This window comes from Manihot esculenta, chromosome 10 (assembly GCF_001659605.2).
Source record: "Manihot esculenta cultivar AM560-2 chromosome 10, M.esculenta_v8, whole genome shotgun sequence".
In the NCBI taxonomy this organism is placed as follows: Eukaryota; Viridiplantae; Streptophyta; class Magnoliopsida; order Malpighiales; family Euphorbiaceae; genus Manihot; species Manihot esculenta.
This window is the reverse complement of record NC_035170.2, coordinates 9,945,894-9,972,338: the sequence shown is the minus strand read 5'-3', so window position 1 is coordinate 9,972,338 and position 26,445 is coordinate 9,945,894. Positions and strand designations below refer to the sequence as shown.

Sequence of the window (26,445 nt, the reverse complement as noted above, 5' to 3'; positions counted from 1 at the left end):
GTATCTAGAGCTTGCCCTGAAAAAGGCAATAGCTCCAAGAATTTATCCGTGAACTCCTCTACCTGTCCCCCTTCTGCTAGCATCAAAAGACCTTCTAGGGTCCCTTGACACTCTATCTCTGTTGGCTCTACAAGACATTGCCCTAGGCAACGTAGGAGGACGGGCGCTCGTGCCCTCATCCTCAGGTGGCACTCCAGTCAATCGTGCAGATCGACGAGTTCCTCTCATCCTGTTTTCTGAAAAACAGTACACATCATACAAACATTAGCATTATATGGTTCGTGTGGGCACACATGAACCCTCATCACATATACATCACATTCATATCATAGCATCAATGCACATGTATATAACCATGGCATTTCACATCATCATACAAGACAGGACTCCACATCCTATCCTAGTGGACATGACCTTTCCTATTGTGCTTGACCTTCTATAACATCTATGGGCCCGACACTCTAGGTCCGATCCTATGAACCTAGGGCTCTGATACCATTCTGTAACGACCCGAAAATCGGACCGCTACCGGCGCTAGGATCCAGATCGGCTTAAGGCCGCCGGGACCCGTAGCAAGCCTGACATATAACCTGTAAACCTGTATAATCCCATACATGACCAAGAACATACATAAAAATTTAAAACTTTTCTTTCATTCATTTCTCATACACCAACTCAACCTGAACATACATGTACATAGACATGATCAAAATCATGATCCCTCTGTGGGATCTCATCAATGCCCCAACGGGCGATACAACATGAGATGAGTTGGTTTAAACATAAACATTATAAAACATTTATATAGATCATGTATCAAAGGGATTACAATACTCATAGGGTCAAGCACATCTATAACCTCAAAATATATATATCTCATTTCATAACATACTGTAATATCTTACATTACATCACAATACAATTGTCATGTCCACAATCTAGCTATTACATAACATACTTCACACCTCTGGCTAACCTCCTGGTCTACCCTGTACCTGCACATCTGGGGTTAGGGGAGAGGGGTGAGCTACAAAGCCCAGTGAGCAGAATAGTGAAAACAATATATTAAAATTTCATGCTTTCATGGAATGCAACACATCACAACAAATCACATCTCGGATGGTATTGTCACCTATAGTCCTCTACATAGGTCCAACTGTGCCGGGACGTAGAATGGGTCAACCGGTCTTTCCCTTATCATAACATATCATATGGACCAACTGTGCCAGGGACGTAGAATGGGTACAACCTGGACTTTCTCTTACATCGTGCCAGGGACGTAGAATGGGTACAACCTGGACTTCCATACCATATCATGCCATAACATCATCATATCATATGAGGACTAAAGGATCATCCAATAACCAATCCACATCAACATCATAAATGCAATGCAACATATTCGTGAATACTAATGCAAGCAACCTACTATATCTCATGGCATTCATGATGCATGGATCATGCTCAAAATTCATATTTCATTTATTTTAAAACTTAAAGTTTATTCCACTCACCTCTGGCTAGCTCTGACGAACTCTGTAGCAGCTGGCTCACTGCTGGGGTCCTCGGTTCCTCAGGTCCGAACCTACACGGGTGGACTCCAATGAGGGACCAAACATACATAAACATAACTCTAATAGACTCCCCAAAACCCCCTAAAACATCATGAAACAATTACATAAAAACATGTAAGAAATGGCTGGGCAGGGCACTTTCGGCGGCAGGTTCGGCGGCCGAAAGTCCCTCCAGAGCCGAAAGTCAGGCAGGTTCGGCGGCACCTTCGGCGGCCGAAACTCCCAGACAGAGACGAAACTCATGCATGTTCGGCGGCACCTTCGGCAGCCGAAAGTCCCAGACAGAGACGAAAGTCTCCTTTCGGGGGCAACTTCGGCAGCCGAAAGGCCTGCCTCCACAAGGGAGTTCGGCGGCCGAACCTGAGTTTCTCCCGAATGGCAGAAACTCAGCTCCCCTAAGCACATTTCGCCTCCCAAGCTCAAATCACGCATAAACTAGTTCTAAAACATGCATACATACCATACATTACACCTAGGGGTCTCAAACTAGCATATACCCCAACTACAACACTTCAAACACACAACATCAACACACATTGCTCAAAACATCAATATTAACCCATAAACCTAACTATGAGCTAAACATGCATTCTACCCAAAGAACTCATAAAACTTTACTTAAAACACATAAGGAGCTTAAGATCGGCCCTTACCTCTTGAAGATCGAGAGGAAGACGACCTAAACTTGGAGATCCACGAAAATGAGCTCCTGAGTTCCCAAAGCTCCAAAACTTGTCTTAAAGCTTGAAAATCTTCAAAACCAGGTAAAAACTCATGAAAATTGAGTAAGATGGGAAGGAAAGAGCTCAAGATCGGTGAGGGGCGGCGGAAAGCTCACCTTGGCCGAAAATGGGGAAAAACTCGCCCGTTTTCGGCTAAGGGACCCTTTTATAGGTGGCTGGCCAGGCCACGTTCGGGGGCCGAATGTGCCTCCGCATGCATGCCATGTTCGGCGGCCGAACTTGGGTTTCGGCGGCCGAACCTGGGCTTCCCTCACTCATGCTTTCGGGGGCCTAACGTGCCTCCAAAACGCATGCATGTTCGGCGGCCGAACTTGACTTTCGGCGGCCGAACCTGGGTTTTCCTCCAAAGACTTCTCATGCAAAAACTCATTTAATTTTCATACTTAAAACCATGAAATACCTTAAAACATTTTATGAAAACATGTATCTACCCTACTAGAGGCTCCCGACATCCGAGATTCCACTGGACGGTAGGAATTCCGATACCGGAGTCTAGCCGGGTATTACAATTATACAATGAGTTATGAAGTTGCTAACACATGCTGCCCTGTTAAAACTTATCCTGCCAGGTTTGCACTTTTAGCTCTTATGTTAAATTTCTTTACTTTAAGCATTTCAAACACTATTTCGACATTCATATTACATATTTATACAATTAAAATAACATTTCCAACAGGTAAAATCAATATCTAATTTCACATATTCATGAGAAAATTAAAGGAAAACAGAAAATCATACAAACACTAAACCTTTTTTGAATTTCTCTTTCTTTTCCACTTCTACTCTCTAGCTATCCCCTTTTCTTTTGATGTTCCTTCACCTAGATCAATTTATATCTTAGACAAGAATTGAATAAATTGTAAATTAAAACTTTATAATTTAAATTCATGCATGAAGATGTGAGAAAATGTTATTTTCTACACATTTCTAAGCTCACCTTTAATTTTCAAGCTTGGTGCATATGGAACCCTAAAATTTTCTTCTTCGATTCCTTCAATATATGCCTCTTTCTTTAGCTTTTGATCTTAAGGTGAATTTTGGTTAAAGAAAGAAGTTGATTTGGTGAGAGTTTGGCTTAAATTTGGTGGAAGAAGAAAAAACTAGATTTTTATTTTCAAATGGTATAAGCTACGGCCATAAGGTGGGTGGAAGAAGACGACCCATTTTTTATTTCTTGAATTTCTCTTTCTTTTCCACTTCTACTCTCTAGCTATCCCCTTTTCTTTTGATGTTCCTTCACCTAGATCAATTTATATCTTAGACAAGAATTGAATAAATTGTAAATTAAAACTTTATAATTTAAATTCATGCATGAAGATGTGAGAAAATGTTATTTTCTACAGATTTCTAAGCTCACCTTTAATTTTCAAGCTTGGTGCATATGGAACCCTAAAATTTTCTTCTTCGATTCCTTCAATATATGCCTCTTTCTTTAGCTTTTGATCTTAAGGTGAATTTTGGTTAAAGAAAGAAGTTGATTTGGTGAGAGTTTGGCTTAAATTTGGTGGAAGAAGAAAAAACTAGATTTTTATTTTCAAATGGTATAAGCTACGGCCATAAGGTGGGTGGAAGAAGACGACCCATTTTTTATTTCTTGAATTTCTCTTTATTTTCCACTTCTACTCTCTAGCTATCCCCTTTTCTTTTGATGTTCCTTCACCTAGATCAATTTATATCTTAGACAAGAATTGAATAAGTTGTAAATTAAAACTTTATAATTTAAATTCATGCATGAAGATGTGAGAAAATGTTATTTTCTACAGATTTCTAAGCTCACCTTTAATTTTCAAGCTTGGTGCATATGGAACCCTAAAATTTTCTTCTTCGATTCCTTCAATATATGCCTCTTTCTTTAGCTTTTGATCTCAAGGTGAATTTTGGTTACATAAAGAAGTTGATTTGGTGAGAGTTTGGCTTAGATTTGGTGGAAGAAGAAAAAACTAGATTTTTATTTTCAAATGGTATAAGCTATGGCCATAAGGTGGGTGGAAGAAGACGACCCATTTTTTATTTTTTTTGTCATTTCTTTTATACTTAGTTAGGTGACACATGGAGGGTTTAGGTGAAGAGGTAGAAAACATGAAGGACTAAACTGAATTTTATTTTTAAACTTTTCATATTTACACTTTAACCTACTAAACTATTTACCATATTTTAATTTAATTTCAAACTTTCAATATTTATAAATTGACCTACTAAATTATGCTTTTAGCCTTTAGAAATCCCTTTCACTTGGGTAAACCCGTCAGATTTTGACAAGCACTTTAAGCGAGCACATCAAAAAACCCTAAACACCTCTCAAAAGTGACTAGTTTCTAACTCGCTAATCACACTGTCTACTTTATTTCTGGATATGTCTTTTTTTTATTTGAATTTTCTATGATTTAATTATTAGCAGTTTAGAATTATGCAAGTACCTCTCCTAAAATAGTTTGGAATAATCTAGCACCTCCCTTAATGTCATTTGCTCTAATAGTGAAATAACCTAATTTATACCTAATGATATCACTATACCTAATGATATCACTATTCCTAACTATGGATTTGAGGATATTATAAAATTGGACAAAATTCTCACTAAAATTTTATTAACCAAGAAAAAATAAGGCAAATGGCCTCTTTAGCCCCTTGAAAATTTTGCCAAAAGTCATTTAATCCCAATCAAACAAAATAATCTATTTGATTCCTTAACTATTAAAAATGACACAAAAAAAGTGTAAAATCTAACACCATTAAATCTCCGTAAAAAAAAGATAATAAAATCCTTAATAAATGTCATGATAGTCATTTAAGCCCTTGAATAAATAATTTTAATATTATATTTTAATAATTTAGTTTATAAATAGTTTATGTTAATTTATATTGTTATAAATTAATAGAATAATTTTATAAAATTTATAAAATAAATAAAATATTATTTAAAAGTTTTACAAAAATTAACATTTAAATTTAATAAACAATAAATTAAAAAATTCTTTATATCAATCAATACCATAAATGATTTTATATATTTTTTTATTTTTTTATTAACTAAAAATCAAACTTTTAAAAAATTTTTAATATATTTTTAAAAAAATACTATTATTACACTATGATATATGTAATAAAAATAAAAAAAATAATAAAATATATTAAAAGTTTAAATGTAATTTTCTTGAATTTAAATAATATTGTAAATTAATTGAGAAAATATCTTATAATTTTTAATTAGTTTTGAATGAGTTTTAACAATTCTTATATTTTCATAGTTTCTATAGTTAAGTTTTATTAAGAAAGTATTAATTAGTTTCTCATAAATTAATTTTTTAATACATTTTTATGGTTTGTAATAAGGTTTACTTTATATATGTAATGTTATCTATAATTATAATAATATGTAGATATTTTAATAATACTTATAAATTTTTAAATGAGAGGTTAATATTAAAATTGATATTTAATTAAAGGAAAATAAAAGGTAATTTGAATTTTTTTAAAAGTGAATTATTTTTTTATACTTTATAATAATTTTAAATTTAATATTTATAAATTTCTAAGATATTTTATTTATTTTATAAAATTATTATTTTTATTTATTAATGATATAAATATAAATAAGTATATTTATAAATAAGATATTAAAATTTAAAAATTAAATTTATTTATCTAATAAGGATTTTAGTGCTATTAAACTATTTTTTAGTAATTTAAATGTCTAAATTTTTAATTCGTAAACAAAGAGTTAACGGTGTTACTGTTTTTAGGCTAAGTATATATTTTTAAAAAAATTTATGGGTTTAAATAGCTATTATATATTAGTTTAAGGGTCAAATTGACCATTTTGTTTGATCAATACTTAAATAACTTTTGGTAAAAATTTTAAGGTATAAAAAGAGGTCATTTGCCAAAAAATAATATTGTTCACAATAATTTTTCCATTTATGCCGTCATCTTAAGAGTATTTTATAATTTCCAAACCCTAATTATAGTGTAGAAAGGTTTAATTCCAATATTGGAAGTATATGTAGTTAAATAGTTAAATCTATATTACATTAACAATCATTTTTCTAAATCTTCTTTCTAAATGGGTTATATGAGTTTGACTTCTAAAGTAGGTCAAATTAATTTACAACAAGTCCAATAAAATTCTAAAATACTAAAATAACAAAATGAATCTAAGTACAATTCAGCAATACATGCATTATACAATCTAAAATTATATAGCACATTACATGTGTTAACACGGTGTGACTTGTTTTCTCATTATCTCATGCTTTCCAAAATGGTTCTCATCTCATAGGTCTTGAATTAATTAATTTGATTTTCATGATTTAAAGTATTATAGGTTTAATATTTTATTACTATGACAACTCCAATACACTTCAAATTGTTGAAAATTATTACCCCTTATACATGCATTAATTCCTCCCTTTTGAAGATGATTCGTCCTTAAATTAACAACTATAATGGCAAGAGAAGGATTGATGTACACATACTCATCTCCATATTGGTTATCATTTTTCAACAATTACAGCGATAATGTGGATTTCTTGGAATTGATCTACTGATGCTTTCTATTAGAGCTTTTTGTTGGCTTTCTTGAAAATGAAGATCTTTATATTCAAAATCACCGTCTTCACCATTTTCAAATTGATCTACATTATTAGTGGTGGTTCTTTCATACCATTTGTTAATGGTCCTTTCTAAATCTTCATAAAATTACCAAAAATTTTCAAGTAATTTTGAAAAGATTTATTGAGCCTCCTGCCACCTTCAATTAATTCTTTACCTTCTATCCTGAAAGAATTCAAAACACAAACGAAAGAAAATAAAGTTGATCCTCACATGTTTTCTCACGTGTTTCTCTTAAAAAGACGATTACATTATTATTTTGCTTACAAGTTGGTTTTTATCCTCTTATGAATTTGCCACTCAAGCTTTTTACCATTTGATTGTTCAACTTATGATTGTTGTACTTCAAAACTAACACACAATATGATATTAGCAAAAATCACAACTATATAATAATTTTATTTTGTTTTTGACAAGGAACTCCTAAGGGATTAAAAATATAATAGCAAAAATTAGAAGACACTTAAACAACAAGAAGATATAGAATGCTAATAATGAAAACAAAAAAAGATAATGAAGATGAAAAAAATGATAATTTGAAAATAAAACGGATCTTGAAATCCCTTTATAGAAGCTAAAACTGAATCTAGACTATTAAAACCCACTAAAAATTACAATTTTAGGCATGTAACAATTTCAGCTACTCAAACCAGCAATTTCAAATAAAGTATATGTCAAACAGATTGCAAAATTGATATTTTTCTTACTTTTAACCTCAAACACAAATTTTAAAAAAGCAATTTTTTTAATGAATTTTTTAGATTTGAATCTTCTTCTTTTTTTTTTTTTGTACTAAAACTTGTGATAATACAAAATTGAGAAGTAAATATAGCAAAACGAAATGATAAATAAGCTACCAAAATAAGAAAATGAAATAACTCAACAAAACGAATATAATATCAATTATAACTATGAAATTGGAATTAAATAAGATAATAACAAAGATAAATAAATTATAATTTATCTAAGACTTATTTTTTAATACCAATCGATGCAAAATCCCATATTAACAATGCAATCTAAAATCTCAATGCACAATAATATCAAGTCATATATCAAGGTTAATTCCTAAGTGTTCTACTATACTCTTAAGTAATGAATAAACAAGAACGTAGATAATTGAACAAGAAAGTAAGAATGGAATCACCACGAAATTATTAATCTCAATAAGATGTCAATTTTTTATGCAACACAAAGTTAAATAAGATTTTTACTAGAATTTTATTAACCAAGAAAAAAAAATATTATTCATAATCATCTTCCTATTCATGGCTGTCACCTTAAGTGTGTTTTTAAAGCTTCCAAACCCTAATTCTAGTATAGTAAGGTTTAATTATAATATAGAAAAAGTATCTAGTCAAATAGTCAAACTTAGATTAAATTAAAAATTATTTTTCTAAATTGTCTTGGAAAATCTTCCTAAATGAGTTGTACGAATTTGACTTCAAAAATAGGCTAAATTATTTTAAAGCAAGTCTAATAAAATATTAAAATACTAAAATAACAAAATAAGGCTAAGTGCAATTCGGCCATACATGCATTACACGATCTGAAATTGTGTTGTGACCATATGTGTTGAATGAGAGTGTAGCTTTTTTTTCTCATCATCTCATACTTTCTAAATATAATTTTCATCTCATAAGTCTTGAATTAATCAATGGTAATTTGATTTGTCATGATTTAAAATTTTACAAATTGAATATTTTATTACTATGACAGCTTCAATGCACTTTAAATTATTCAAAATTATTACCCCTTTATGTACGCATCATTGCATGTTAATAAAGCTAAAAGTTTTGTGTTTTTTGCTAGCATGCCAACTTAGAAGAGACAATATATCTTACAGATGCTTCAATTCAAAGAAGGATCCCTTCCGGTCACTTATCTAGAGATACTTTAGTAACCATAGATGTTAAAAAGCAAGATTGCTCTATATTGGTGGATAAAACTATTGCTAGAAACAACTCCTGAGCAACAAAGCTTTTGTCTTATGCTGGAAGAGTACAAGTGATAAATTCTATACTCAAAAGCTTTCATGCATATTGGTGCAGTATTTTCATTCTACCTAAAACTATTGTAAGAGAAATGGATAAGAGATGTTATTTGTGGCGTGGGAAAGAGTATATAAACCCAGGAGATAAAGATTAGGTGTAAAAGACATCATCTCTTGATATAAAGTTGCAATGGACAAGCAAATGTAGAACTTGCTGACTTCTAAGACATTTTTGTGAGCCACATGGATAATAAGAAGTAAATTGAAAAACATGAGTTTTTGGGGCATAACCAAACTAATGGAGGCATGCTAGGCTTGAAGGCATTTAGTAGGATTGAGGGGTATGTTTAAAAGGTTTTTCTCCGGTAAATTAGGAAGGGGGATATCCCCTTTTGGCATAATTCATGGTTGAATGAAGACAATTTGGTTGACGGATTTCCCTTCATCAATATTGGAGATATTGATGTGCCTAGAAAGGGCCAAAGTAAAAAGTATTGGAGGGGATGGAGGAGCATGAGAATGTTATCAAATGGGAGCTTACCAAAACTGGAAAATATTATATAGCAAATGCTTAGGAAGAGATCAAAAGCAGAGAAATGCAAGTCTCTCAGTGAAAGCCATTTTGGGGAAGTTTTGTACTGCCTGGACACAACTTTATTAGGAGTGAGCATATTCAAATCGAAATAACTAATTGTATGGAATCAATTTGAAAATTTAATTCAATTTTATATTCTTTTCAGTTTGATTCAATTTTGAATTCAAAAAATTCAATTATTTTAGTTCAATATAGATAAAAATTTTGAGAAAAACCAAACCGAACCTGGTAGATACAATACTGTGTCATTTTGATAATATAAAAAAATCATATTCTAGCTAAGATTAAAATACTTCAATTAAATTTTAAAGTACTAAAAATAAAATGTAAAAAATAAAAAGTACATTAAAATGCCTAACCGACAAATCGAACCAAATTATTGATTCGATTCAAATTGATTTCTCTCTCATTCAATTTCATTTAATTTTCACAAAAATTTAAATTTAAATTTTTTGTTTATTTAATTCGATTCAGTTTTGAAACAAATAAGCTCACTCCTAAGCTTTATAGTTTGGTTTACTATACAAGGGAAATCAGCAGTAAAAGCAAGGTTAGTCAGATGAGGAAACTCTTCCAGTAATCCAAATGCTATGAATTGGAGAAATTGGAATTAGGATGATTTTGTCGTTTGCTTTGTATAAAGCTTTTGGTTATATGACAATAAAAATATTATTGATTATAATCCTAATTGATCACTTTATGTTGCATGCAAAGCTAAATCAAACATTGGCTCGATTTTGATTAGTTGTCTACCAACGTTTTCCACTGCGCGGAAGCGCGTGTTTGAACGTTTGGTCATAAAATAAAATAAAATAATGAGAAATTTTGAATTGTGAATGTTGAATGCGTCTTTGAGTGATAAATTCAATGAAAATTCAGTGCCCATTCTGTTCTCTCTTTCTCTGCCCAGAAACCCTAAACCCCTAAACTCACAAATCCTCTCCATTCCTCTCACCATGAACTCCACGCTAGCCACGTCTTTCCTCCATCTCAAAGCACCTTCCTTGAACTCTCCTTCTCTTCCCCATTTCATCTCTCTCAAGTCCCATAATCCTAATACCAATTTCTCATCTATTTCTACCCTTAGATCAGTCAGAGCATCATCAGATCATACCCACAAACCTTCCATTCTCAAAAGCCTCACCAAAGCCGCTATCCTAATTGGTTTCACAGCATCAGTTGCAGTCAGATTCTCAGTTTTGCCGGCCAGAGCTGAAACTTCTGTACCTCTTACAGAAAATAGGCCAACCCTCGAGGAAGAGGAAGAAGCAGAAGTAGAAGAAGTAGAGGTAGAGAAACAGCAAAATCAGAACCTAAATGATCGATCAACACCATTCTCTCGACTGCTTGACTCAAGTGCTGAAGCAATTGAATCTCTCAAATCACTTTTACAACAAAAGCTCGAAAATGGGGAAGACGAGGAGGCTCTGAAGGTACTTCAGCGTCTAGTAGACGCACAACCGTCCGTGACCGAGTGGAAATTCTTGATGGCTAGGTTGTTAAATGAAGTGGGTCGAACTCTGGATGCACGCCAGGTGTTCGAAGAAATTCTCCATGTGAATCCGTTGTCTTTTGAGGCACTATTCGAGAATGCACTCCTAATGGATCGTTGTGGAGAAGGAGATGCGGTTATTAGGAGGCTACAAGAGGCTCTAGACATCGCCAAAGAGGACAATAAAGTAAAAGAAGCAAGAGATGTGAGGTTCATTATAGCACAGATACAATTTCTGCAGAAGAATGTAGAGAAGGCATTGAAGAGTTATAAAGAGTTGTCCAAGGAAGATCCCAGTGATTTCAGGCCATATTTTTGTCGAGGAATGATATATAGCTTGCTTGACAAGAATGAGGAGGCAAGAGAACAATTTGCCAAGTATAGGGAGCTTTCACCCAAGAAGTTTGAGGTGGAGGGCTATTTGAGGACCCCATTGTCAAGGATGAAGGTTTTTGGGTCCAATGAGGAGAAATGAGCTACTTAACCTTGGTGGGTTCTTGATTAATAAAGTAATAATGATCAGAAAGAGCCGTTTTTTTTTTTTTTTTTTTTTTTTTTTTGCGGACAGACAAGGGGACACTGGCTGCATTTTCATGTAACCCTCGGCTTCTTTTGCAAGTTTAGTAAGTTATTGTTTTATAGGAACTGATGTTGAATTTTCATTAATAGGAATAAAGGAAAAGGCATATCTTATTGCTATAGAGCACGTTTTGATTGTTTTTGCTGAAACATGTCCAATTTTAATGTTGGAAACTTATCTGCTATACATGCAATGTAATTCTCTGCTTTATTCTTGGTCTGTGTTTTCTTGATCTTTGTGTTAGGAATTTTTTGTTTTGGACTATGGGTAGACAACAACTTTATGAGATTGGAAGACTGTGAAGACTCACAATCTTTTGTTGGTCACTTTTGTGAAATAATCGAAGGTTATGATTACCTACAGATAGGCAATGTCAGTTGAATTTTTTTAGTTAGCATCTAGTTGGGTTTCTATCTTCTTCGTAATTTCAGAGTTCAAAATGTGTACAAGAACACACTCCTGAAAACTTTTTCCCCAATGCTAACTACCATTTTAGCACTTTAGAAATGACTGGCATGAATAAATGTTTGTTTTGGTAGCGCTCTGTGATCTGATCGAGGACCACTTTTTTTTTTTATGGTCATCTTTCCTGGACAAACAGGTATCATTAAGGATTCTTGGCTTACAAACTCTAATTATCATCTGCTGCTTATTGCACCATTGCTTTTGGTTCAGTTGAACTGTCATGCATTTGGCTGTTAGGTATTTGTTGTCCCGGTAAAAGATTGATTTTGAACTCTCAGCACTCTTGAAGCTCTCCTAATCACCCTTTTCTGAGCTGTCACAGCACATGGTCAATGTTAGTTCTTTGTTTTTTTTTCACCTCTTTTTAATCCAGTTTTTGTATCTTTTCCCTTGCCCAACCTAAAATTTATTCATCTAAGAGCCAACCCTTCCTTAAAACCCTGGCACTGGACCCGTTGCTTTCTGTAATTTGTAAAGGAGTTATTTTCTCAATCTTATTTAATTTTCATTTGATTTCTACCTAGTAATGGAGATCCCTCTATCATTACGGATTATCTAATTCCCCTCAGATCAGGGACAGTTGGATTTAGTTCACGTTTAGAGGAGTAATATTTCATGATCCACAATCTAATCGCTCTAAAATGTTAAAACACTGAACGCTACGTTAAAAGCAATTGCCAAACGATGCCTTGGTCATTGTGCATCAACATTTTGTTTTCTAATTTGCTCCTACCGGTGTGAAGAGAATTAATTAACACCAACAAATAATATTTTATTTGCAATGACCACAACTTAAAGTCACTTTCTGCAGAAGGCTTCCATGTACAAAGAAAATCACAAAATGCCAATGGCATAAGTGGTGACTTCATACGGAAACAAAAGAGACATTTACAAATGCATAATGCATATATCTTTAGAAGTTCCCAAAAGCTACCTATTTTTTCCGGCCACCTTTCCCCTTTCCCCCTTTTTTCTTTGACTTTTTCCCCTTACTGCCTTTGCTTTCTGCATTAGAACTGCTGCCTTGGTTTCCAGAAGCAACTGTAGCCTGAGAAGCATTGCTCTTGCCTTTATCAGAACTTTCACTTTGCATAACCTCATCATTAACATCTTCATCAATTTTGCTGGTATCTGATTCCTCCCTTCCAAGATTTTCAGCTTCCTGTAAGATTTTCTGATTGATGAAACTCTCTAATCTTGGCTTTCTTGACTGCAGCTTGCTAACAAGTTCTTCAATTCTGTCATTCTTAGGCTCCGAACTACTTTAATTCAAAAGAGCAAATATTCAGTATGCAGAATTACATATCGTGGATGAAAATAATTAAAAAAAAAAAAAATACAGCATTTTTCCAAAATATCAATTTAGCAAATCCTTTTATTTTTCTCAATTTATCTTCAATGTTAATAATTAGTTTCATATTGCCATTTAGATGGATTAAAAGCTCTTTTTTATTGTACAATTGACTCCAACTCAAGCTCAAACTCAAACTCAAGATCTTATGGCCATAAAATGATTTTAGTATCATTAAGATAAAACTCATTTGGAGATTAAAAGCAAATTTAATAAACATGGTTAATGTTGAGCACCAGCAGATTTTGTAAATGGCCCAATACTGCTCTTGTTCATCCCTCAAATTACAATTTCAGCTCTAGAAAAAGAAAAGGATAAAAAAAACACACGGCAAACTGTTAAGCACGTAAAAGATCAGACCACCATGTTTAAACTGACCTCACATCTAATGCAGCAAACAGTTGCTTCAAATCCTCTAGTAGAATGGCAGCTTCCCCATGCAAGCTACCGTTTTCATTATCAGGAGAACCCTTAAGTGCAGTACTTAAAAGGAGAATTATCTTCTCTATATTTGCCTGAAAATTTAATTTTAAAAAAAAAAAAAAAAAAAAAAAAACTCAATAAGCTGGCGCAGATAATAATGCTCAATTGATTTCATGCTTCAAAACTTGCAAAGGATATGAACATCACCTTAATTGTGGGATCATTTACCATTGACCTCTTGTCTTCTCCTTGATTCATTGAATTTAAATCTCCTAGTAGTTCCCAAATCTGGCCAGGTGGGCAAGGAATGTTCTCATCAACATTGGATCGTTTGCCATCATCATATCCATCAGGAGACACTACTCCCTTGCAAGAGGTAGTAGTGTCCGGTTCAACACTTTCTTTGTTAGTTTCATCAGCTTTATTGATATCAGGAAACAAGATTGTGAACATGGCTTCTTTGCTTTGGCTGACCATATCAAAAAATATGGCTTTTTGACATGAATACTGAGGGCGAGTTTTATCCAAGCTCACAATTACCAGTGGATTTCCGATTTCCTGAAATGCATCAGCAAGCACATTCACATCTGCATTTGCATTCAGAAAATTCCGGTTCTTCCACCTTTTCTGGAGGGCTTTATAAAATTCCCTTGGAAGCTGATCAGCAATATAATTCCTACCCAGCAACTCAAAAAGCAAGTCCATACACAAACCAAAGTTCAAAGCAAGCAAACATGCTATAACAACTAGTCTCAAAACAACAACTGCATAGTAATCCTTTGCATTTGGGTGACACTTTGTAATCCACTTCATCATTTCCATCTTATTGTAAAGAAGCTGCTGAACAACATTAGCTAAAAACCTGAGCATGCCATTGGCAGACTGCAGTGCCTGTTCTGCTGAAGAGGAAATTTGGCTTCCATCAGATTCCAGGTAGATGAGCCATTCAGTAAAAGAAGACCTTGTAGTGAGAACAAACCCGCGTGAGCAAGATAACAAAATCAGCTGGCGCTCGACAAGGTATAGGAAACCTCCAGGTGAGATGTAGTCATTCTGTGTCCTCCAGTTGGCATTATATGTATCTACCAAAGCTCCATGTAACTTCAACATCAGAGAAAGCTGATCACTTGGCATTTCAATTTTACCGTCTGGTGAAATTTCTGACCCTGAGTTTAAACAGAGATCCTCCATCAAAGCCATCCATGATGTATTCCATCTTAAACCACCTACAATCTTCTTATATAACTCCTTACATATCTTACCAGAACCAAGAATTGCCAATGTTATCCTTCCAAGCTGCCCATATGAGAGCTGATTATTCACATTAAAAGTCTCTAAAGCAACATCCTTGATTAAATTTCTAAAACCTTCAGTTCTCCTTAAAGAAAGCATATTCTTTTTCAATGATTCTTTCCAGTCTAGCGGATAAATGCAGCCAAACAAGTGTTCAGTTGTCAATCCAATGAATTTAAGCAACTTCTTGTCAGAATGTCTGCAGTCCAGGAACTTGGAATTGAAAAGAAATTTCGCTATTTCATAGATATGATTAAGAGCCCTGCTCTGGCAGAAGAAAGAGAAGCAATTCTTAACTGAGAGGTTATAAAGAGCTTCAAGTTTGATCAATACATCCAGACCAACAGAAAGCAATTCTTCACTCCAATAACTCCGAGCAGCAGGCACAAACTGATGAACGCCCAGAGAAATGAACTTCCCATTGTTTTGGATTAATCGACTGTGCATTTTTTTTGCCCAATATGCATCAGGGATCATCAGAAGATAGATGGTATTGAGATTACTGAACTGCCTGCGAATGCCCAAGTAGTTCAAGCAGAATTCTCCATAACTTGTGCATTCACCAGCATATTGTGCTTCGAGACTTGTCAGGTACTCAAATATTTTCTGAATATTATCCTTCCAGAAATTCCAGAAGTAAACTAGTGTCTCAACAGAAACCTGACCTTTTGTAATTTTACTTTCTGAAAACCTTGTTAGATCAAGAACCATGTCATTTTCCCAATCATACTTACTGGTATTTAAATTAAGATGTGCATCCAGAATTTTTCGAGAAGATAATATTTCACCTCTTATACTCTTCTGTCCCTGAGAAGCATTCAGATGCTGTTTCATCATGAACAGGCTGCTCTGGTCATTCAATAAGATTTCAGCTTCCATATGTACAAACTCATAATATTGGCTTGAATCATTCTTTGCGAGTGACTTTGCCTTTGTTAGAAGCTCCAACTTATCTGTAAACGGCTTCAAGGGCCAGCCTTTGCTCCCAGATGACCACAGAGAGTTTGCAAACACATACCAAAGTATTAGCAACGATGCATCCCTAAAATGTCCAGCCTTTCCAAGCAGATCGGCCTGAAGTAGAAGTTCACCTTTCTGCTTTGCAATTTTTGCAGCCTCCAGGAAATTGCCTGATTCTTCTTCAAATAACAGAAGCTCATCAAGGCACCCTAAATTCTCCAAGAAAGTGCGAATAGAAGCAATGGAGTGAAAAGCTCTAACATATTTCATCATGGCTCTGTTATCATTCAACTCGTGATAGTGAAGAGCACAGCTCTCCAGAAACTCTTGTTCTATTTTATCCATTTCCTTGCTCCTTTTAACAATGTAACTATCCTCTGTCATATGCTGTTTCCAGTACTGAATATATTGGAAGCCCATGTCAAAGAGTTTTCCTTCAGTACAGGCAGACAAACACTTCATAAATTGGTTGCCTTTGGCATACACTTCTGCTGCAAATCTATAACTTCCAGCAAGATAGAAACATTGCCCAGCTCTTTCCAAAGCAAAATCCCCACATTGCAAATAGATTTTTCCTGGAAAGTCAAGAATTAAAGTTAAAGAGCTACGAATCTTAAAGTCATTTCACAAAATCACCTTTCAGAATTTAGCAGTAACTAAATCTAAGCATCCTGTCACGACATGATCATCACACACCAAACAGACCAGTGTCCATTCCCTCGTCACTTTTCGCCTTGTCCTCCCTTTTATGGTGACAACAGGAATAATGGTGCCATTAACAAAATGAATATTTTCACATAACTAAAATGCTTCATTTGGAAACACAGGTATATTAGCAGTGATGACATTCACATGCCACATCAGAAATTTAATGATCCCACAAAATCTGTTGCTTCACAATGAACTACAATTTACAAAGCTTCTTTATGGCCAAGAGACCTAATATAGCAAGTCAAAAAACATGCTCAAAAGGTCATAGGACACACGAAACCAATATATAGTACTCCCACAACATAAAAACCATATTTCTGATTCATGTTTCAAGATGCCTAAATAAGAATAAAAGAGAAGATAACTTCATACCTGCTCTTTCATACTCCTTTAGCATGAAAAAACATTCTGCAGCATACTCAGCTTTTCCAATGGCCTCAAAAATTTCAGCAGCCTGCCTACGGGCAGCAGAAGCCTCTTCATGATTTGAAGCTTGCATTTTTTCAGCAGATGCTCTAAGCCCAGAAGCCTTAGCCAACTTTTCTCCATATTCATCTCCTGCTCTTTCAAAGCACATTGTTGCCATCTCGTAGTTACCCGAATGCAAAAGCTGCATCACCAACATAAGGAAAAGAAAGATAAAGTGTCCCCATTCCATGAACATGATGCAACTACAAGAAGTCAGTATGATAGGCATCTTCGTGTTCCTCCTGTAGCTTCATACAAGACCAATATATATCCTCACTGCTACCCCACAAAAATAGCAAATGATGGTAGCAAATGCTCCCACAAGGATAGGCTTCCATTCCTTTCTTATCAGTTCCAAATTATAGGCACATTTCCTTTCTCAGATGATAATTTATTTATTAGCTTATTATTATACCTCTATTTAATATGCGTTGGAAAAGTAAAATTTATTAGTTTCAAGAGTAATCGAGTAACGGAGCAAATCCAGAAGAAGGTATATTAATATTAGAAAATTACAACCTAAACTTTATTGTTTTAACTATATCCATTGCATATCTTTAATCCATGTGGGAGAAAAAAGAAACTACAGGCAATGGAACGGAGAGAGTAGTATTATATACTCGTATGGAAGACAACAATGTAATAATCATTGATAACAGCAACTACAAATAATAACATCCTGATTTGCACAAATTTATTCCAATTTCCAGACCTTCAGGGTAAAATACTGATAAGCACATGATAACAATATTATCAACAAGAAAAATAACATCATTAATAGCAAGGTTATTCATATGTAAGAAACTAAAAAGAAATTTTTAAAAAAGGAAAACCAACAAAAACCTTGTAACCCTGTGACTTCCACTCTTCTTGGCTGCTGGCAACTTGCATTGCTGATGCAAGAGAATCATCCAGCTTTCTGACTTGGACAAGGGCCTTCTTCCTCCAATAATCAAACATTGGTTTGGAGAATTCCTCTATATTCTCACAAATCCACAATCTCTGCCTTGTACGAGTTATAGCAACATATAATTGCTTCAATTCAGAGCACAGGATATTGTGTTTTCCTGAATTAAAACTTGGAAAAGATGGTGGAGAACTAGCATCAAGCAAATTCTGTTCTTTCATATATTCATAAATAACTCTCCACTTATTTCTCATTGGTGATGAGCCAAAGAAGTTGTACAGCAGTACATCCTACAAAGTGATTATATAAAAAAAATTAATAAGGCAAAACCATGACATAGGTCAAGAAAATATGAACATTTGACCGGATGGTAAACATTCAAAAAATAGCTTTATGAAAACGTTACCTGCATAACCAACTCATTAGCTTTATTCTATTTTGTGTTTCAAAGTTCTATTTACTTCTTTTAACAAACAGAGTGAAAATAAATAAACTCTACACTCAAAATAAATAAATAAATAAAAACACTCTCTCTCATAAATCACATGAAACAACATCAGAATCAGAAAAATTGCTGAAAGTACTGAAGTTTGATCATAATCTCAAAACAATTGCTATAACTGAACATTTGTCACCAAGAAGAGCAACAATGTTAATATGACAGCAAAAAGCAAGCAGTAGAACTTGATCAAGGAGAAACAACTTTAATGTTCCACTACATAAAAAAGGAATGAAAAATGTAGAAAATACACCACTGACCTGAAACTCAAGGCCCTTGCATTCCACTATGGTCAAAACAAGAGCTTGCTTCCTGACATATTTGCAAATTTCTTTCCTAGCTGAATAATCCCTTACTAATATGACTTGCTGAGCTCCAAACCCGGCAAAACTTCCTTCTATGTTCTCATTTTTCCCAAATATAGTAACAATTGCATTTTCATCATTTCCAGATTCAATCAGAATCGGCGACTCCCCAAATATATGACTAGTTTCATGATTTAAAACATCAATAAATGGTCGGAAAAACCAGTAAAGGAGGTCAATAACACTCTGAGCTAATTTGAGAACACCAGCATGGGTTCGAAAGTTCTGGCTCAAATGAAAAATTTTAGATAACTGACCTTTCTCCTTTATTCTGTCAGTACCTTCACTTCTGGATCCCAAAACAAACTCGTTATAAAACAGAGATCTGACATCTTCAAACCTAAAATCAATCCCTCTGGCAATAGTTTGTGCAGTGTCACCAGAAAATACAAAGCCTTCAGTCACATTTTTGCTGATGTATTTGAAAAGTGCAACCTGCTGCATTGTAAGATCTTGAACTTCATCAATATAAACAAAATCCATCATATCTCCCAAATAATTTTCAGTTTTAAGCCGACGATGAAGATCAATCACAAGATCAGCCATATCAAAATCACCATTGGCTATCTTCATTTTTTCATAATCTTCAAAAGCATCATATATTGCTTCTCTCTGCTTCCTACTTAAAGTGGATATCCGACCCTCAGACAACATAACATAATCCTCCCGGCTGAGTCTACCATCTGAAGATCGCCCTGCTTGCAAGCCACCCTTTATTTGAGACATTATCTCTGTAAAGACTTTAGACGAGTCAAACTTTTTAGTGAAGTCAACATTAAAATGCGGCCAATAATTTGAACAAAACTTCTCATAGTTAACCTCCCTCGTCCTTATAAAAGACTGCACTGCAATGGAGCCTGAAATTTGCATTTTACCATCGAAAAGCTGTCTCAGATCAGGAAATCTTTCAAAGTAAGAATTACCAATTGTTCCATCAAGCATCATCAGAAATTTATGGAAAGTTATAACAAGAGGGTACAAATCAGAAGGAATATCAATTAAAGAATCTGGAATATCTTTGAATTGTGCAGCATCATCAATATCCTCCCCATCAGCTGAAACACAAGTTGCAGAATATTTTCCACCGGAGGCAAATCTATATAAATATACAAGCATAAATCAGAAAATGCATACATGCAGAAAAAGGTAATGTTCATTTAGAAAAGTAAAGGAACTTGTTAAGATTAACAAGTAGAAAGCATGAGCGAGTATTACCAACTTGTTGCTTAATGTATGATAACTCAATATACAGTTGTTTTAGATCTCAACAAAAATTCCATGGCCAACACAGTCATAAGAAACCTTCTCGAAATAATTTTCTAAAATCTAAGTGAGTGTAAAATCTAAGTGATGTTTATAATTGTACTACATTTTGAACAGAACCCACATACCTTTTCAGTTGAGAAACTTGGTGTTTGACAGCATAACACAGTTTAGGACTAACAGTAACAAAAAGCTGGTGCAAAACAACACTCTTAGCCTCACCATGACTGTTTTCAACATTTTTTATATCATAATCAACATTGATTTTCTGGAATTCATCCTTGGAGGTATTGCCACTCTCTTCACCGTAACCTTCAGTGGCCATGTGGAAAAGTTGCTCTTTCTTAAATAACTTCATGGTTACAACAGTTGTTTTTCCAGTGCCAGATCGTCCCAATATAAATGTACTTTGTGAGAATAGAATTATTTCCAGTTCTTCATCCGTCACTTCAAAAGGGAGCTCTAGTTCTAGACCATCACGACCAGAAAGCAAGTGGCTTACAGCTACAGGGGATAAGGAGTAGAATTTCATTAGCAACAAGCTGTCACTCACTTTTGAGTTCTCCACATAACATCTCTCATCAGAAATCAAATTGCTTTCCCCTTCATTTTTTACAAGACTCTTAAACCGGACAATGTCATGAGAGGTTGACCAAGTTTTGGGAACTTCCAAATCTCTGTACACAAACAGCAACATTAGGCATAGAAGGGAAAATTTAAAAAAAAAAAAAAAGGAAAATCACGTACTTGCTGTTTCAGATAAGGAGAATTTAAAAAGTTAAGGTACTTGAAAAACAAAAAACACAATCTACTGCAGTGCCAACAAAGGCACATACCCTTCAAGAAATTTCTCATTGCAATGACTAATAAAATCATCTGTATATCCTTGAAAGATGCCATTGAGACGTTTGACCAATCCTGGAATCTCTTCTAATGGCAATATGTCCCAAACCTTCAAAACTTGAGAGTACCTTTTTTCTTTCTCTATGTCAATTGAACATATTACATATAACCCTTCAACCCTGAATTGTTTCAAGATATTAGAAGAGTCATGAATCAAATTCACATTCCTCTTCCTGGGGCGCCAGCCACTGGAAAGTCTAAGAAGAAGGTTTAAAGCAGATGTTTTTGTCCGAACTGATGTCAGCTTTCCAAATGATCTAATGAAATTCTCACTGAAAATAACCTATCCACCATAAATCAACACAAAAGTTACTTTAGCACAGATATGTTTAATAACTTACTTTCAGTCAAATTTTATATACCTTCCACCTAGCACTTCTGAAGAAAACACTGTTTCCATTGAGCAAATCATCAAGTTGATCAAACTCTTTCTTCACTTCTAATATGGTTTTTGCCAATTGCTCATCTTCATCAACATTAAAGAAGCACTGACGCCTCTTAGCATCACAAACTAATTCCTTCCAAATTGATTCACTATTGATTAGAGTTCTTTCATTCCCTAAAATCCAAAGACAGTGCCTACATGGACAAAAATTAAATAAATAAATAAATAAAACTTTTTTTAATAGTATTGCTAGGATTACTATACAGGTGATGGGAAAGAAGTAATTGGAAGCAGTACCTTGCTCTTGTAATAGCAACATTGACTCTCCGAGGATTGGACATGAACCCAATTGCCCCAGCTCTATTTGATCTCACAGTGGATATGATTATGACATCTTCCTCCCCACCCTGAAACCCATCTACTGTCTTCACCTTCACTGAAAACCCATTAATATTTCCATACTTGTGACCAAGTTTATCTTGAATTGCAGTCACTTGAGCAGCATATGGAGATATTATACCAATTCTAAGCTTCTGGTTTGAGCCATTCCATGCTGTATACAAAAACAGCCAAGGAAGCAAAAGGTATTCCAACAATACATTTACAAACAAAATCACTAGTTGAGACACATTGTTTCAGCAGAATAATGATGTCATTAACATAATTATTTCAAGAGGTGAATGATATTGTCCACATGAAAAATGTTAAAAGAGAAGCCAAAAGTTTATCACAAACATTATAAACTTCATCCTGCTAAGTCTTCCTCCAAAAAGATCAAAATATATTGTTGTGCGTGTTGAAAATTAAAATTCCTACCGCATAATAAGAAGAAAATATAACCTTTTTTAGGCAAAATCAAGCCTGATAAAAGCACAAAGGAGCCAAGAACTACTCCATAAATGACTGAACTAAAAATATGATAAAAGCATAGGCTTCAAAGAAAATAGGAATGCCTGTCTATAAATCAAGTGCGAAAAATTCCATAGTGAAGTGGTAATAGGAAAATTAAACTTACTATTCATACCTTTGTGCAGACTCATCACTAGTTTCAACACAATAGCTACCTCAACCATATTTCTTCTGCTATGTCCAACATCATCCAGCTCTTCTCTTCCATCAAGCACATTTATGAATGAATAAGGACCAAACATTGGCCCTGGAAGATATTGCTTTTCATAGCATTTTTCCCTAACATTTGGTGCATCTAAGATGTCGTTAAAGTAAAATTTTGAGTTTGGAAAGCAGCTTATAAATGGATGCATCCTGTACTGCACATTCAAAAGGTGTTTTGGATGACCCAAGGAGCTCAACCTTTCAAATAAACTTCTTCCAAAGCCACCTCTGTCAGAAGCCTACCAAAAAAAAAAAAGCAAAAGAAAAAACAAAAAAAAAAAATGAGATGCTATATGTAGAAATAAATATAACCAAATTCATTCTGATTAAGAATGGCAAAATATGACGGAAAGAAGATTTTAAGTACTTTGCTTTCCACCATAGCTGGTAATTGGCACTCATCACCAATAAGAATGGCATGCCTGATACCCTGAATTTGTAGGGGTATTGTTGATTCACATTCTTTTAACTGGGCAGCTTCATCAATTACCAATAATTTCATTGGTTCTATTGCCATTGAATGCAGCTTATATGAACTTGATGCTGTGCAGAAAATTAAAGAGGCTGTCCCGAAACAGAATTTGACTATTGAACTCTCGTTCATTGCATTTGGTAGATCAAGTTCTCTCAGAGAATTACGCAGAGATTTCAATAGAGAAAGGCAGTCCCTTCTCCTCAAGCACAACAGCAGTAATATATCTGCAAAACCTTGAGAAGAAAACTCTGAACATGAGAAAACCTCCTCTACTTCATCAGAGATCAAATCATCCCGAGACAACAAAGAATCAAAAGTGTCAAGGAGCCCAACTAGGGATATAATGTTTTCTCTATTATGCTTCAGAATGTAACTTTCAGATACGTGTGCGCATAAACTAAGGAGACATCGTTTCAGAGGTAATGCAATAAACTTAAATCTTTCTCTTGCAAAATCAAGAAATGACATGTTCCCCTTCATTCTAACCTCTATTTTACAGCTGAATGTTTTATCTTTGTTTTCACTTTCATTATTGTGCTCCTTCTCTTTGATCAATTCGTTTTCCAAGAAAATATAGTACTGAGGAACACAATCCTCAAAAAAATCAATTGTTGAACTCAAACAATGCCACCAGCCAGTCAAAGGTGCAAAACACTCTATAAGCCTTTTAACACGATAATCCAAATATATATCTTCAACTTCAGAATTCATTTTCAGCCTCTCTTTATTCCCAAATAAAAGAATATCTCCTACAGAATAAATTGAAGCATCTGTTCCCGAGTCTTTTTCATGAGATTCTATTACAAGCTGTAAGACTCTTGTGGCCACTTCCATAACTGCAACATTGGTTGGAGCACAAATCAAGGTCCTACATTTCATTTTTAGAAGGTTATAGAGTAGGATGCTAACAGTTTTAGTTTTCCCTGTCCCTGGAGGTCCCCAAATGAGTTCGACAGAAGACCTGTGATTGCACTGCATTTTATCAAGGCCAGCTAAAACAGCCTCAGTTTGGGATTCATTTAATATTGATGAAAAACTAACAGCAAGTTTTGCATCCCAGATTCCATTCCTCCTCACAGAACAGCGGACACACTTTTCCTTCACCTATTATAAAGCACAGAATTTCAGCTGAATCCCAACAACAATACTAGAAAGACACATGCAAATTCATCTATATATCGTATCTGGAATACAGTTGAGAGAGAAAAGAGACCAATATGGCATATTATTTATTCTCCTCTGGATCTAGTTCTATGTATGCAGTGCATATACATTTCACATCAAATTAGATTTTACCAAATCCGTATGGATTAGAAGCCACAAAAAAGAGAGTAGCATAGGTGAATTAGAAAATTTCCTTCTCTCTTATTATTTCTCTTGCCAAGTAAAAAGCTGCAAAATAAGTTTTGACCAATAAAAAAGAATAAAAATTGTAGTTTGGCTAAAAGGATTGACATTTTATGGTCCAAGGTTATTAAGCATGGCCATTTCCTTGTGTCCTTTTAACATAAAGAAAACATATACAAGTTGAATCTACATAATCCTATCTACAACAAATATAATATTTTAATCCCATACCACAGAATCAGTAGACAGAAATTTCTTGATGATATTCAAGTTTCCTTGCAAGTGCAATGCATTCCATATTCTTTTATTAGTGGTTGCATTTATCAAGAAAATCACGAACAGCGAGTTCTGCAACCCATCAATAACTTCAAAATCTTTCGATGCCTGGACTTTAAAATAAGTAGTTGTACTAGCAGCCTCATTCTCATCCTCTGTGATGTTAGTGACCATTGCAAAAGCCCATGTCCTTCCTGCCCTTTGCAAATCGGAGGCAGTTTCAGGTTTAGCATTTGCCAATACAACAATATCTCCAGGCAATGTGTTGTAAGGCTCCTTCCCACGGTCACTGGACCTGTTTCTCCAGTGATCAACCTTAACATCATACAATAACGAGCCATGAGGCTTGCACTCAGAGAAGTTAACCACTTCAGCATATGGTGCTCTGGAAATAATCTCCATGCTTGACTGCAATTGTGCCCGTGTCTCTTCTAATAAAGGAAGTACATATGATCCAAAATAATGTTTAACTGATTGAAATGATTGCGGAATCTCATCCACCTACAAAAAGATCAAATATAAATTATGCTCTCTTTCTTTTCAAAATGCTAGTAAACAAATCATTAAGTGTTAATCATTCTTGTTTTGCCCCATAAAAAAATAGGAGCAAAAACAAAGAATTTTTATAAAAACCTGGAAAAGATTTTCATTGAATATGTCTTCAAGGGACCATGAAAGCAAAATGCTAGTGAAGCCATAGTCATTAGGAACAGCCATCTCCTTGCTTGAACTCTCCCCTTCCATCATCCTCACTAAACTCTTTATCTGCAACAAAAAAACAATAAACCCATTTCAAGTTTCATCCTTTAAAGCTCAACAGCGATTTCTTAGCGAAAAAGAAAGAGGAGAGCTGGGAATCATGATCAAGAAACAAGGAATCTACGTAGTACAAGCACTAGCACTAGCACTAGCATGGAGCACCACCTCTTTTGCTTTTCAATGAAAGAAAAGGCCATAACATTTGAGAAACAAATAAGATAAAAAGCAGTTTCTTCTTCTGTACTCTTCTTGACTTGGAACGACTTCTTTATATTAAATACGTCGTATCATATTTCTCGCTTAGTTTCTTGCCATTTTCATAGGTCCTTTCTCGCCATTTTCGTAGGTCGTGTCTGCCTTCCCGAGAAATCTATCTATGATTTCTTAGCTGTAAAGAAACTGGAGGGTCATGAAAGCGGGAAACTAGGAATCCAAAAGGACATTTATGCTATATTTAGATGGGAGAAAGAAAAATAAAAAGAAGAGAAAATTTTTTTCAATTCATGTGATAAAAAAATTTAATTTTAAAAAATATATTAAAATATTTTTAATATTTTAAAAAATTTATTAATTATTTTTTAATTAATTTTAACAATTAAATATTTTACTATTTAATTATTATAATTTAAAAAACTCATTATAATTGCTTCATTAATTTTTTTATTTTACTAAGTAATTACCTATACTAATAATATTTTAAATTTTGTTTATAATTAAGACACCAATAAATAAAATTTTTAAAAAATTAAAAATATTTTAATATATTTTTAAAAATTAAAAAACTAACTAATAAATTTACCTATATACTACAAACAACAAAAATTAATTTTCTCTAAAAATAAAAAGAAAATAAAATGTTTATTTTTTTAATATGATTTTACATATTAAAAAAGC

At 34.1% G+C, this 26,445-nt stretch overlaps 2 protein-coding genes across 4 annotated transcripts; one reads left to right on the top strand and one right to left on the bottom strand.

The window, feature by feature from the left end:
* The first annotated feature begins 10,342 nt into the window (after nt 1-10,342).
* Nucleotides 10,343-11,707, top strand: LOC110623938 (protein SLOW GREEN 1, chloroplastic). Its single transcript, XM_043960588.1, has one exon. It carries the CDS (start codon nt 10,353-10,355, stop codon nt 11,481-11,483), a length of 1,131 nt encoding a protein of 376 aa, XP_043816523.1. The 5' UTR covers nt 10,343-10,352; the 3' UTR covers nt 11,484-11,707.
* Nucleotides 11,708-12,804: 1,097 nt separating this feature from the next.
* LOC110624168 lies at nt 12,805-25,952 on the bottom strand. Of its 3 annotated transcripts, none has more exons than XM_043960585.1 (15): nt 25,717-25,952; nt 25,426-25,557; nt 24,748-25,293; nt 23,062-24,273; nt 22,606-22,933; nt 21,879-22,134; nt 21,559-21,775; nt 21,130-21,479; nt 20,422-20,970; nt 18,926-20,126; nt 18,103-18,456; nt 17,164-17,401; nt 14,035-16,655; nt 13,783-13,919; nt 12,805-13,315 (listed from the first exon to the last, which is right to left on the bottom strand). In XM_043960585.1, the coding sequence occupies exons 2-15, from the start codon at nt 25,537-25,539 to the stop codon at nt 12,988-12,990; spliced, it is 8,451 nt and encodes a 2,816-aa protein (XP_043816520.1). In that variant the 5' UTR covers nt 25,540-25,557; nt 25,717-25,952; the 3' UTR covers nt 12,805-12,987. The 3 variants fall into 3 exon arrangements, with proteins under 3 accessions (XP_043816520.1, XP_043816521.1, XP_043816522.1); XM_043960586.1 differs by lacking the exon at nt 25,717-25,952 and adding an exon at nt 25,676-25,716; XM_043960587.1 differs by lacking the exon at nt 25,717-25,952 and having other exon boundaries at nt 12,805-13,312; nt 25,426-25,669.
* Nucleotides 25,953-26,445: the final 493 nt, after the last annotated feature.